Source organism: Sus scrofa, chromosome 6 (assembly GCF_000003025.6).
Source record: "Sus scrofa isolate TJ Tabasco breed Duroc chromosome 6, Sscrofa11.1, whole genome shotgun sequence".
Taxonomy (NCBI): Eukaryota; Metazoa; Chordata; class Mammalia; order Artiodactyla; family Suidae; genus Sus; species Sus scrofa.
In genome coordinates, this window is record NC_010448.4 from 128,783,692 (window position 1) to 128,797,845 (window position 14,154).

At 42.1% G+C, this 14,154-nt stretch overlaps 1 protein-coding gene across 7 annotated transcripts in view; it reads left to right on the forward strand.

Annotated features, from left to right (window-relative positions):
- Positions 1 to 14,154, forward strand: part of MCOLN2 (mucolipin 2) — a 64,055-nt gene that overhangs the window by 10,788 nt on the left and 39,113 nt on the right. For all 7 annotated transcript variants that reach the window (XR_002345109.1, XR_002345107.1, XR_002345108.1 and 4 more), the window contains exon 2: positions 8,308 to 8,467. Coding sequence is in view for 4 of the 7 variants with exons in the window: in XM_013988836.2 (XP_013844290.1) it covers positions 8,308 to 8,467 (160 nt within the window). In the remaining 3 variants the exon portion in view is untranslated. The remainder of the gene's footprint in view (positions 1 to 8,307; positions 8,468 to 14,154) is intronic.

Here is a 14,154-nt window from a genome sequence, read left to right on the forward strand (position 1 = left end):
GGCAGTGGGAGAGGCCTCTTTTAATAGAATTGTCAAGGAGACTCCTCTATTTTTTTTCTTTTTAAAGCCTGCCTGCAGCATATGGAAGTTCCCAGGCTTGGAGTCGAATGGAAACTATAGCAGCTGGCCTACACCACAGCACAGCAACTGGGGATCCAGGCACGTCTGCCACCTACACCGCAGTTCATGGCAATGCCAAATCCTTAACCCACGGAGTGAGGCCAGATATCGAACCCACATCCTCATGGATACTAGTCGGGTTCATAACCCGTTGAGCGCAGTGGGGACTCCAAGGAGCCTACTCTAAAGAGGTGAGAGTGAAGGCGAGAAAGTTCTGAACATACAGAGAATTGGGGGACTAGAAGTAGAGTCGATGAAACAGCAAGTGCACATGCCCAGGGCCAGGAAGGAGGTGCTGGAAGGTGTCAAGTGATAAGGAAGGGGAAGAGAAGACACGAGACTTAGAGGACTGGATTTCAGTCTGAGAGCAGGAAGAAGCCACTTCACAGCAGGGGAGTTATATGTCTTAGACTTTTAGAATTTCCCCTCTGGCTACTCTGTGGAGAATTGGGAAACTGTTATAGTTGTCCAGTGAGAGGTGATGATACCTGGACCAGGGAGACTGCAGTGGATACTGAGAGAAGGGGACCACTCTATGTAGTGTTCTGAAGGAAGGCTTGATTGAGTGGGTGTGGAGGTTGAAGAAAAGGAGAAATCAAGGCATGACTCTGGAGCAAAAGTTCCTGTACTCTGCTGCACATCAAATTGCCTGGTAAAGCTTATCAAAACCTCAATGCCCAACTTATACCTGGGCATCATTAATTAAATCAGAATGTCTAGGGGCTAGAAGTCAGGCACTGAAAAATTCCCAGGTGATGACTAGGCAGCCAGTAGCATCCAGTGTTCAGGAGCATTGACAGAATGAAGGGTTGCAGCTGCAACATCTGGATGAATGTGTGTGATCAGGGCATTGAGCAGCTGTGTGAAGAGGGTGGAGGATTAGTATGAGAAACCTATTAGTCATGTGGGTGGAGTTTCAAAGAAGAGGTTGGATAAGGGAGTCTGTTCAAGAGAGAGATTTGCTGGAGATACAAATGTGAAAGTCTACATCATGTGGATAGTATTTAAAGCCACAGGACTCCATGAACACTTCCAGAAGGGAGTTTAGAGGATAAACAAGCCCTGGACTGTGTCCTGAGGCACTCTGGCATCTGGAAGTCAGATGGAAGAGGAGCCAATGAAAGAGATTCAGAAAATCCCAATGAGGAAGGAAGAAAACTGGGGAAATGGGATGTCCTAGAAGTGAAGAGAAGAGCTTGTTCCAGGGACATAGCAGTCAGCTGGATCAAGTGCTGCCCAGCCATCAAGCCAAGACCTGAGAGGTGGCTGTTAGGATTTGCAACAGGAGATAGTTCCTTCTGAGCAGGTTTAGAATGGAGATCCAGTATTTGCTCTAAAGAATCTGAAGCACAAAAATACCAGGAGGAAGTCAATGTTGGGTTCATTCCATCACATGGCTTTATTTGTTTTTTTCCTTCTCATTTCAATAACATGACCATTTGGAAGTCTCCTGAATTTGTGGACTGGGATGCTGTGGCCTGCCAAATCATCACATTGTTTTAAATTTAAAAGTTATGTTTGAAACATTAGTTTGTTTGAACATCACACTTTTCTCTTTCTTGGCTCTTTAAGAAAGCTTAATTCAGACATCAAGAAGGGACAATGGACAAAGATTCTTACTGGATCCTTGGATCCAGTTCTTGCTCTAAATCGGATTCTTATAGTTGGGCAAGTTGCAACATCAAGGCACTGTAGTTATGTCATTTGTAAAATGAAGAGAACAGCAAAGGAAATTTCTCAGGTAAGGCTTTCAAACCAGGTGCACATTAGAACCACTTGGGGAGCTTTTTAAAGTCCCTGGTGCCCAGACTATACCCACATCATACAAGCCAGAGTCTCTGAGGGGGAAACTGGGCATCAGTACTTTTGAGACACCCCAGGTGACTGGGTGTGCAACATAGGCCAGGTTCGTCATTAACAATAGTAGATTTAGTCAACATTTTAAATACTTTCTTGATAAATCTGGGTTTTTTCCCCACCTTTTTTTCAGATCAGATTTGCTTTTCATCTCCTTTTAACACATGGCCAACACAGATTTTATTAGGGGACTGTTAGCTCTCCCATTTTCTTGATGTTAATTTAGGCTTATATTGATTTTACAAGCAGTCAGTGTTTTGCAAGAATCTTTATGTTCCTTAGGCATTTTGTGAGGATTAACCAAAATGGGTAATATACTCTAAAATATTCTTAAACGGGCCCAAATAGGTCCTAAGTGGTGGGAATATGTTGAAATCCAGTGACGGCACCACTTCAACACCAGGAACCTTCTAGGAACTTTCACTCTTCCCCCAGATCACCTTGTGAACCCAAAATGAAATAGAGGCATCTGGCCTTTGGACTACGTGAGGGTATCTTAGCTGTGTAATAATTCATACATTGAAACTTGAAAAATCTTAAATTCTCTTTGCTCAGTTAATACAATTAGAAGTCCCAACCCTTTCTTCTCACATCCAATGGATGTCCTGCAAACCCACCTTGTATGTACACACCCCACTTTGGAGGCCACTGCAATAGAAAACAAACTTTCACATCCCTTTTTGAGGATAAGGGTCATACAAGCTGAAAAGCAGTAGCTGTCTGAGCTGGTTCCTTATTTGCTGCGCAGCTTGTGATAACAGGAACAAGGTACCATCACTGAAACTGCTGTGTACATTTTTCCGAGGCAAAGGTCAAAGCCTACACAGGTTCCATGGGGGTTTATGACCCTCATGAGGTTAAGAATTACTGGGAATTTGTCCTGTTTTGCTTTTTTCAAAACTAAAGACTCTTTTAGTCATTGATATGATAAAGCTGGAATTGCTCTTGGTCTTAAAATGATATAGCCTTAAATGATCTCTGATGAGTTTCTTTCCTGACTTCTCCCCACAGTATTAGTGTCAGGCTTCCTTCCTAAATCTTATTTACTTTTCCCCTCCAGCTTCTCTAGCTTTTCCTTAGCCCACCATATAGGTGACTCACCATTCTGTACCAGGTCTTACATTTATTCTTACAAATGATGGGGGGTTTTTTTCCTTTGATATCTGGATCTTTGTGACATTTATTAAGCTTCTATAAGTCTAGGCCAAATATTTCCTGTAGTTTAGTAAGAACAAAAATCATTCATTAAGAGTCATGATTGCTCTTATTTCTTTCCTGCAGCTTCAGTTGTGCAACTGCCCTATAGTTAATTGATGAATCGGTGAAATTTAGACCTTCATTGATTTCTGTTCCTAAACTCTTTTTATTGTGTAGTCACTTTCACTTCCCCTGATGGTGTTCCTACCAGTTAGCAGCTCTCTATCCTTTTCTAAACCTGTTGGTGATTCTTCATCATTTGTGATGGAAGTTGAAGTATTTCTCCTGATGATCCGATTCTTGCTGACCAGACTGTAATCACAGCATTCAAGCCTCCTGGACCAAACATTCAGCCCAGAGCTCAGCTCTGGAGGGTGTTAAATAAATGTGTGTCAAATGTGGGAATGTTTTAGACTTAGGATATTGTCCTGGCTCTCTTTTGTTTCTTAGTTTTTCCTCTTTTCACTTAGCACTATTTTTTGGCAGTGTCATATTTTTGTTATAGCAATAAGATGTCAGGTTGTGTGTGTGCATGTGTATGTGCATGTTTAATGCCTTTCACCTACCAGGGAACTAGGGAAAACCTACAAACTGAGAGGAGCAAGGCCAGAGGGAACCTTAGGAAAAGTAAAGTTTAGAAAGCTTACATATGTGCATTTTCCTTGAGATGCCAGAACCTTTGAACCAAACTATCGTTAATATTTTTTCTGTATTTCTATCATTCTATCATCAGGTGTTCACATTTGGCTGGTACTATCCTATATTGCAACTATTGGCTCCTGTATGCTTCAGGGGAAATTTTTTCATGCTAGCTTTTTCATTTTTCTTTTTATTCTTCACAGTACTAGGAGTACTACAGCTGTTTTCTGAATACCTAAGTGAAAAACTTTGGGAAGGGTACAGCTGTATAAACCATTTAACAGTCATCCCCAAGATCATTATCTGCTACTTTGCATTTTTTTTCCCTTGTCAGAGACTTATCTTCTTAATAAGATCTCATAGGGTAATGTTAACATCGGTTATTCTTTCTTTCTTTTTTTTTTTTTTGCCACACCCATGACATGTGCAAGTTCCTGGGCCAGTGATGGAACCCACAGCCGCAGCACTAACCAGAGCCACAGCAGTGACAACATGGGACCCTTAACCCACTGAGCTACTGGGGAACTCCAGTTATCATTTCTTAAACATTTAGTGGCCATAGGGTTCCCATCATCGATCAGTGGTTAACGAATCTGACTAGTATCCATGAGGACGCAGGTTTGATCCCTGGCCTCGCTCAGTGGGTTAAGGATCCAGCGTTGCCATGAACTGTGGTGTAGGTCACAGATGTGGCTCGGATTTGGCATTGCTGTGGCTGTGGCGTAGGCCAATGACTACAGGTCCAATTAGACCCCTAGCCTGGGAACCTCCATATGCCATGGGGGTGGCCCTAAAAAGCAATAAAATAAAATAAAATAAAAAACTTAGTGGTCATACAAGTTGAGGAAACCAGTAGCTAGAGGAGTTGCTTAAAACCTCTGGAAGAGTTGGGCGATGTCAGTACCCTTCTCTCTGTCAGGGCGTTCAGAACATACTTCAATTAGAGCACTTAACACATTTTATTATACCTTTATCTCTTCATATCTTTCTGAGCTCTTATCTCTGGCAGAGCTTAGCTGACAGGTGTTCACCGAGCACTTGACGTGCTGTGCTGTGTCTCACACCACTCTTTTTGAGAAAACAACATCCTCTTTCTTCAGTACAGTGTTTCTCATGCTAGAGGCTGGAGTTTGTACAGGGAGGAATTTCCATGGCCTTATTCTCAGTTCTCAGGGTTCTATCACAGCTTTTCAGAGACTGTTTTCATTTTACTAAATGAAGAGACGTGAATCATCAGGATGAACACATTAGCAACACGGATCCACTAAAGTGCTGGTGGTTAACGCTGAATTTGGTATTGCTCAAACAAGCATCACATTCTCCGGAGTTTGAAAGCCTGTGTTGGAGGATGTGGTTCTCAGGCTCAGTTAAGAAGCCACCTCCTTCTTAGAAATGCCTCCCTCGGTGCTTTTCCTCAAGTGCCCCACAGCCCTCAGCACACAGGGTATTAAGAAGGGTCACATGATTCTCCCTCTGGCTCTCTGAACCCCTCTCCCCAGAGGTGTCTTCTGCTTCCACACTTTCTGCATGTGCGTTTCTAGATCCACTGAGCTATTTGATGACTTGTGAATTTGCACACACAAGTCTGTCTCTCCCACCCTGTCCACAGCATCTGAAGTTCTGGGAACCTATTCAGCTTTGTGTCCTGAGCACCCAGTGCAGTCTCTCAGCACACTAAGTTTTCAGTGAATTGGTTGGATTGAATCAAGCGGTAACTCTAGCAGAGGCAGGGGAAAAACTTTTAAAAAGTCTTCCTATTCTTTTGAAATGAGACTCATTTTAGCCATTGATTTTTGCTTTCTCGAAGTTTTTTGTTTTTCCTAATTTTCTCTTAAAGATATTTTTAGCTATATTTGTTTTTAAATGTGGTGAGCATGGTTGTTTTCTAATCTCGGCCTGGTTCCGATACACTTTGCCCTGTTTCTGCTATTTCTAGGTTGGTCGCTTCATGTTCCTTGGTTTTCTCATAGGCTAGCATGAAAATCTGGAGAGGTCTGCATGTGTTTACAGGAAACGAAGGGCAATCCCAGGCTGGAGTCTCTTAAACCAAGCAAGCCCACCTTTGATATGCCCTGGCTCACCCAGGCACAAAGTTCAAAGGGCTGGGTTGTGGCCATCATTTATCAGTATGGTTCCCCTTTCCTTTCCCTTTCCCTCCCTCCTTCCTTCCTTCCTTCTAGCAGGAGTCTTCTGAATAACCCAGCCTACTTTAAGACGCTTCCTGTTTTAAGAAAGAGAAATCTAACGTAAACTGGCTTAAGCCCCAAAGGGTGTTTATTGGCTCAAATTGAAAGTCTTAGAATGATGACTTCAGGCACAGCTGGATCCAGGAATTCAACCATTGTCATTAGGCAGTCTTGTCTGTTCCTCTGTGTTGGCTCCACTCTTTGGCAGTCTCTCCTATGATGGCTTCTAGGAACTCTAGATTCATGCGCTATGCTTTTAAGTGTGTGATCCCCAAACTTTACTGATTATGCATTCAACATTAAAAGTTAAGCACATATCCTCAATGTGTATGTATTTATTTGTATATTATATGCTACCATATAACACTGTTATTCTACATGTTATATTAATTATTAGTAGAGTTCAATTTTTTTCAGTTTTAAGATGAAGAATGAAATAAAACTGCTAATATTTTCTCTTCTCTCAATGGATTGTTCTGCTCTCCCCACTTTGGGGACTACTTGCTGGAAAGACTACACCTCTTCCATCAGTCACAGTTAGAGTCCTGTGAACCCATCTCATTGTTCTTATTGGCCTAACTTGAATCATGTGCCCATTCCTGAGTCTGGAGCCCTTGAAATAGTAAAAGCAAAATTTTACTAATATAAAATGAACAAATATCTGAATAGACATAGAAAGGTGCTATTTTAACCTTTTTAAGGTATTTATATTTTGGAATCAGATAATCACTGATAAATCATCCAAAAAAGGAGACATAATTCTTCTTTAGTGTGAGTTATAGAACAGGGATTCTTTATTTATTTTTTTATTTTTTAGAACTATACTAGGTAATTTTTATTGAAAATCTCCCCACAAGAAAATTCTGGGCTCAGATGCTTTCACTAAGGAATTCCAGCAAGCATTTTAAAAATATCACTAATCCTTCAAAAACTCTTCTAGAAAACAAAGGAGAAGGAAACACTTCCCAACTTACTCCAGGAAATCAGAATTCATCTGGTAGCAAAGGGAGGCAGAGATGTCACAAGAAAACAACCAAAAACCCATTATCACTCATATATAAGAAAAGAGATCTTCCATTTCCACAACAATTTAATTCTATTAGTCTATACCAAATTTCTGCAATTCTACACCTAGAGTATCATGAACGTATCCCATCTAATTTTTTTTTACTAGTCCAATGACAGGTGAATGCTATATTTATTTGACAAGTCTTGCAAATAAAATCCTATTTTTCTGATTTTGATAATGGCCATTTTGAATCAGATGGGTAGCTATGTGTAAAGGTAGGCAATAGACGGTTCCAAGTAATTTTCAGATTTGTAAGTGAAAAGGAATCCACTGGTTGGAGAGAATTTTGCTTGTAAGAATGGGTAAGGCATGTGAACAGAAAGTATTATTGAGATGCTTTCTGATGGACAGGCTGTTCTGTGTATTTTATTTTATTTATTTATTTATTTATTTATCTATTTATTTATTTATCTTTTTTAGGGCTTCACCTGCAGCATATGGAGGTTCCCAGGCTAGGGGTCCAATTGGAGCTATGGCTGCCGGCCTACACCACCACCACAGCCACAGCAATGCCAGATCCAAGCCACATCTGCGACCTACACAGCTCATGGCAATGCTGGATCCTTGACCCACTGAGCAAGGCCAGGGATCAAACCCTCGTCCTCATGGGTGCTAGTCAGGTTCGTTAACCACTGAACCACGACGGGAACTCCTGTGTATTTTAAAATTGATGTTCAGGAGTTCCTATTGTGGCTCATCACTCACAAACCTGATGATGCAGGCTTGATCCCTGGCCTAGATCAGAGAGTTAAGAATCTGGCGTCGCCAAAAGCTGTGGCATAGGTCGAAGATGCTGCTCAATCCAGCATTACTATGGCTGTGGCATAGGTCAGCAGCTGCAGGTCCAATTCAGCCCTAAGCCTGGGAACTTCCATATGCCACAGATGTGGCCCTAAAAAAATAAACAGACAAAAGATAAAACAATAAATATAAATAAATAAAAATTGAGGAGTTCCCGTCGTGGCACAGTGGTTAACGAACCCGATTAGCATCCATGACGTTGCGGGTTTGATCCCTGGCCTCACTCAGTGGATTAAGGATCCGTCCAGCATTGGCGTGAGCTGTGGTGTAGGTCGCAGATGAGGCTCAGATTCCACATTGCTGCGACTGGCGTAGGCCAGCAGCTACAGCTCCAATTGGCCCCCTAGCCTGGGAACCTCCATATGCCCGCAGGTGCAGCCCTAGAAAAAACAAAAAAAATTAAAAATTTAAAAAGTGAAAATCGATCTTCTGTGGCAGAGATGCAATGGCTCATCTTGATTCAGAGGTGAAGGAAGAGCGTCTGCGGGAAGACCTCAAGTTTTACTTCATGAACCCTTGTGAGAAATTCCGAGCCCGACAACAGATTCCGTGGAAACTGGGTTTGCAGATTTTGAAGATAGTCATGGTCACCTCACAGGTAAATGATACTATCAGTTCATTTTGTTGTTGTTGCTTTTTTCCTTCTCCCAAAATGAAACTGTTTTCCCCGGCCCTGCCACCTGACTTGTGTTCTGAAAAGGCCACACTCACATTCATAAACCTGTAAAATTATATTGACTCTGGAGAGCGGATGGTAGGTCGAAGGTCGGTTTGGATGATGACTTTGCTTTTGTTGGGGATTTTTGAAGTCTCTCACAGCTTCTGTACATAGAGATAACACTGGAGCTGCAAGGGGGATGGGCTTTCTGTATCTGAATGAGGCACATTGGCTGGTGAGGCCGCCCTGTCCAACCTGATCTATGTTCTTGAAATCACTCCTCTTTATTCAGATACATCCTGTTTAAACACCCTTTTGAAATCTGCATTTTGGACAGTTTTGATTTGGGATTTCTGGAATGCTAAGTTTCCTTTTCATCAGTAGCAGAGTAACTAAGTAAACACTCCCCTTACCTCCCACCTGGCACTATCAGGAGTATTCAAAGGCTACAGTTGGGACCGGGTATTGTAATTCATATTGTTAAACACTTGATTATTAGTATTAGAACAGCCACTGGAGTTGTCATCTGGTTTGGGGGCTTTGGTACTGAGCCAGTCTTAGGAAGACTTCTCTGTAGGTAACTACATTTGAAACACATGTCTGTTTAAAAACAGTACTGATTGGGGATATTAAACTATGGGCAAATAATCATCTGTCACCAAAGTAAAAATGTTGATCAAGATATGATTTCTGGAAGACAAAAATAAATACCTTTCTAAAAATGCCTCCATACAGTCTAAGAAATGAGGGAAGGGAGGGGGCTCCTTCCGTACGTGAAGTTGCATCTTTATTCTGTGTTCTTAAAGAGGTCTTGTCACTGTGTGACATGCTGTTCCAGCTCATCACATTTCAGGATAAGCAAGTTGCTTCCAAAGAAACAAAGATGAGATGCAGGGCCACTGTTAAATATATAGACTTAGCTTTTTCCTTTAAAATTTTTGTCATTTTAATTCTTGGTTTTGAAGTTTTAATTTTGGCAACCTATAATGTAGGCTTATTGTTAGTACTGTTTGGAAAGAAGAGAAATAATGTCCCCTTTTGCCATTTGGTTAATTTTGTTTCCCAATTACTTCTCTTACTAAAACTATTTTCATTTCAACTTTTTGATCTTTTTTGGGGGAGGGGGGCTGTGCCCATGGTAAAAGTTGCCAGACTGGGGATTGAACCTGCACCACAGCTGTAAGCAGAGCCACAGCAGTGACAATGCTAGGTCCTTAATCCACTGAGCCGCAAGGGAACTCCCTCAACTTTTTGATTTCTTAATGTCACTAAAATTTTAACTAGTCTAAGCATAAAACTTTATCTCCCTCTTTGATTTGCCTTATTTGTCCCGATAGCTACTAAATCCCACAGATTCTTCCTTTAAAACTACGTCTCCCTGGGAGTTCCCATTGTGGCTCAGTGTGGGTTAAGAACCTGACAAAGTGTCCTTGAGGATGTGGGTTTGATTCCCTAGCCTCATTCAATGGGTCAAAGGATCCAGCATTGCCTCAGGCTATGCCAAGTTTGCAGATGTGGCTGAGATCCAGTGTTGCCGTGGCTTGTGGTGTAAGCCTGAAGCTGTAGCTCTGATTCAACCCCTATTCCACCAAGTTCCATATGCCGCAGGTGCAGCCCAAAAAGGAAAAACAAAACAAACCATACAAAACACAACCCTGCATCTCCTTATGGTTTGTCATACTCTCTGTCTTATATATAGCACTGATATAAGCTACACGGCATTTTTGTTAGTTAATTAAAAATATGTCCAAAGTACCTCATGTCCTCTCTGTCCTCTTGGGAATACAGCTATGAAGGTGTTACCACTGCTGACAGCCCACACATAGCAAAGCGGCTCCATATGCCAGGCACAATAAATGTTTTATTTGTGTTAGCTTATTTCATCTTCACTGGAACCTGTGAGGTAAGTTCAGTTTTTACCCCCTTTGGATGGATGAAGATACTGGGATAAAGAGAGCTGAGTAATTTGCTTATGGCCAATCTGTAAGTGGCAGAGCCAGGACTTGAGCCCTGTCTGTCTAGCCCTGGAGTCTGCACTCTTATTCTCAAAGTGTTTCTATCTCAGAGTTTGCACTCTAGGAATACACATACGTTAATCAGGTTGCCCCTGCAACTCATCTTATATCTCCCTTTCTTATCTCTATCCGTACCAGTCCATTCCCTGTTTCACTCAGATTCATTTTTCTTTTTCTTTTCTTTCTCTTTTGGGCCACACTTTTGGTATATGGAGGTTCCCAGGCTAGGGGTTGAATCGGAGCTGTAGCCACCAGCCTACACCACAGTCACAGCAACGCCAGATCCAAGCTGCTTCTGCGACCTACACCACAGCTCACGGCAATGCCGGATCCTTGATTCACTGAGCGAGGCCAGGGATTGAACCCACAACCTCATGGTTCCTAGTCGGATTTGTTTCCGCTGTACCATGATGGAAACTCCCAGATTAATTTTTCTTAGAATATCTTTATTGTCTCTCTACTGCTTGGAAACTTCTATAGAACCCTGTTTCCTACAGAACAAAATTCTGATATTGTGGCTTGGAATTCACAGATTTCCAGTCTTCTTTAATTTGCCTTTCTGACGGGTTTTCATCTCCAGTTTCCTCGAAAATCCCAGCTAGATGGACCCACCCAATGCTTCTTGTCCCCACCCCGTGTATCCTTCCAAGTCCAGAAGGATTCCTTTGCCCCCTCATCTTGCAGGTGCTATCCAAAGTCTACCTTTCCCGCCAGCCTTGCCTGACCTTCAGCGTGTTTGTCTTGGTTCACTCGTCCCCCTTGCTGGCTACATCACTAATGTCACTTTTAGTAGAATATTTCGAGGAATTAATGATTTACCTCTAGGGTGGGTGTACTCTTCCTCCTCTAACAAAACTGGGGGGAGATTAAACATGGGTTTGCCTGTAGGGTCATTCTAATAAATTTCACTACTTGGGTGATAGCAAATTGGAGCAGTTTTCTCAAAGATCTTCAAATCCCACTTTGCCCTCCTCCCCTTTTTCCATTTCTTTTAGCACTCCATCCTCAAGTGCAGTAATTTATATCTTGAGAGAGGTGTCTACATTCTTTTGCTAGATCTGCTCTTTCCCTCCCATATTCTCTGTGTATGATTAGAATGGTGTCTTGTTTTTACCTGGTACAGACTATTTTCTCCTCCATTGATTTCATACTCAGGGCTTAAATTCACAATCTTGGCCAGGCTGCCCTTAATGTGTAATTATTTTTCTGTCTTATAGCACAGTCTCAGCAAATCTTAAGATCTAGTTTTGGGGGCTAGGATGCATCTTTCTGTCAGCTACTTTTTAAAAATAAAAGCATTTACCTAATCCCATCATCATCTCCTTACTGCCATCACAGGAAGGGACCTCACAATTGCCACCCAAGGGTTTCTCTCCTCTACTGAGAGATTCTTGGGAAATCCTACCCTTGACCTGATTCTTAGCTTGTTCTTAGATTGTTCTATGAAAAATAGGATGGAGGAGTTCCCGTCGTGGCGCAGTGGTTAACGAATCCGACTAGGAACCATGAGGTTGCGGGTTCGATCCCTGCCCTTGCTCAGTGGGTCAAGGTTCCGGCGTTGCCGTGAGCTGTGGTGTAGGTCACAGACGCGGCTCGGATCCTGCGTTGCTGTGGCTCTGGCGTAGGCTGGTGGCTACAGCTCCGATTCGACCTCTAGCCCGGGAACCTCCATATGCCGCAGGAGCGGCCCAAGAAATGGCAAAAAGACAAAAAAAAAAAAAAAATAGGATGGAGGAAAATTCTTTTGTTATTGTTGTTTTTTGTATTTTTAGGGCCTCGTTCACGGCATATGGAGGTTCTCAGCTAGGGGTCTAATCAGAGCTGCAGCTGCCAGGCTAAGCCACAGCCACAAAAATGCCAGATCTGAGCCATGTATGTGACCTACACCACAGCTCATGGCAATGCCAGATCCTTAACCCAATGAGCAAGGCCAGGGATCAAACCTCCCTTCTCATGGATGCTAGTCAGATTTATTTCCACTGAGCCACAATAGGAACTCCATTGGAGGGGGGAATTGTTGTTGTTGTTTGTTTGTTTTAAAAATTCTTGTTCTTGATGCTAGATGAAGGTGGCTCCAAAAAGGGATTATACCTTCATGTTCTCTCATTCCCAGAGTTAACTTGAAAAGCCTTTTTTTTTGTTGTTGTTTTTTTTTTGTTTTGTTTTGTTTTTTCGTGGTTTTTTTGCTTTTTAGGGTTGCACCCACACTATGTGGAAGTTATCGGGCTAGGGGTCAAATCAGGGCTGTAACTGCCAGCCACAGCAACGCAGGATCTAAGCCACTTTTGCAAACTACACTGCAGCTCATGGCAATGCTGGATACTTAACCCACTGAGCTAGGCCAGAGATGGAACTTGCCTCCTCATGTATACTAATCGGGCCCGTCACTGCTGCAGCCCAATGGGAACTTCCTTATTTGATGAGCTTTGAGTTTAAATAAGGTGGTAGCTTAAAATATCTAAATCGAATGTCAAATTCTTGGTCAAGTCATTCATTTACCATTCAATTTGGGGGTCTCTTTAGTTTAACTCTGAGTATAAAAATGGGTCTAATATCCCCACTCATAGAGTTTAGTGGGCAGCATTTCACTTTGAGAGGCAGTGTGGCCGAGTGGTCAAGAGAACCAACAGATGAGTCAAACAGACCTGGTTTGGATCCCTGCTCTCATGCTGTCTAGCTGTTCCAACCTGGCTAAGGTACTTTACTTGTGTTGCATGTGTATAAAATGGAATTTTCTTCATGGAAAGACTCAGATCTTGACTCTGATATTGTGACGGTCACTATTCCAGTTTCTGAGTATACAGAAGTGAGGAAAAAAGGAAAAAAATCCCTGTTGTCTTGGAGCCCAGTGTAATGTCTTCTCATAGGGTGTTGGGGAATTAAGTGAGAAATAGAAATTATACATTTTAGGCACAGTGCCTGGCACCCAGGACATAAGAGCTGTTATTCAGCACCATGTGGTATCAACCTTTCCCATGTTGTATCCCAACTTGACACAGAATAAGCATGCAGCAAACTTCTACTGAAGGACTTCGTTTGTGTAGCAGCTTTTTTCATTTGTGTGTCAATATTTAGTAAAACCCCCAAATAATCATATTTGTACTTGTTCCCTGGTTTACTTTTTTTGCTTTCAAAAAGCACCATGACCTTCCCTTTTCTGCACTTCCTACAGGCATCACTGATACACATCACATGCTTGAAAGAAGCTTTAGCCTTGGGTTGCTTGATTTTCAGCACAGATTGGATGCTGTGGGTCTTATCTGATATTATCCTCAGAATAACTGGGTTTAGCAATTGCTCAATCCTTTGACTTGGCATTTGAGGAATGTAACCTGGTGAGGCTCATATGCTGAAGAGTGTCACCTTGTACGTTCTCAAACAGGCTGGCACCTAAATTCTTTTCTCTAAGAGGAGTCCCAAAGTCATTTTTCAGCAGATGGAAATTGTGTAGTGTAATAAAAATAACTTTGGACTTAGATGTAGCTTTCATTCCAGTTGGTGACTTGGGCCATGTAATGAAGCTAAATCTCAGCTTCCAATAGGTAAAGTGGCGGTAACAGCAGTAACATTTTCGTAGGGTTGTTATGTCAGTAAATGAAACAATGCATGTAA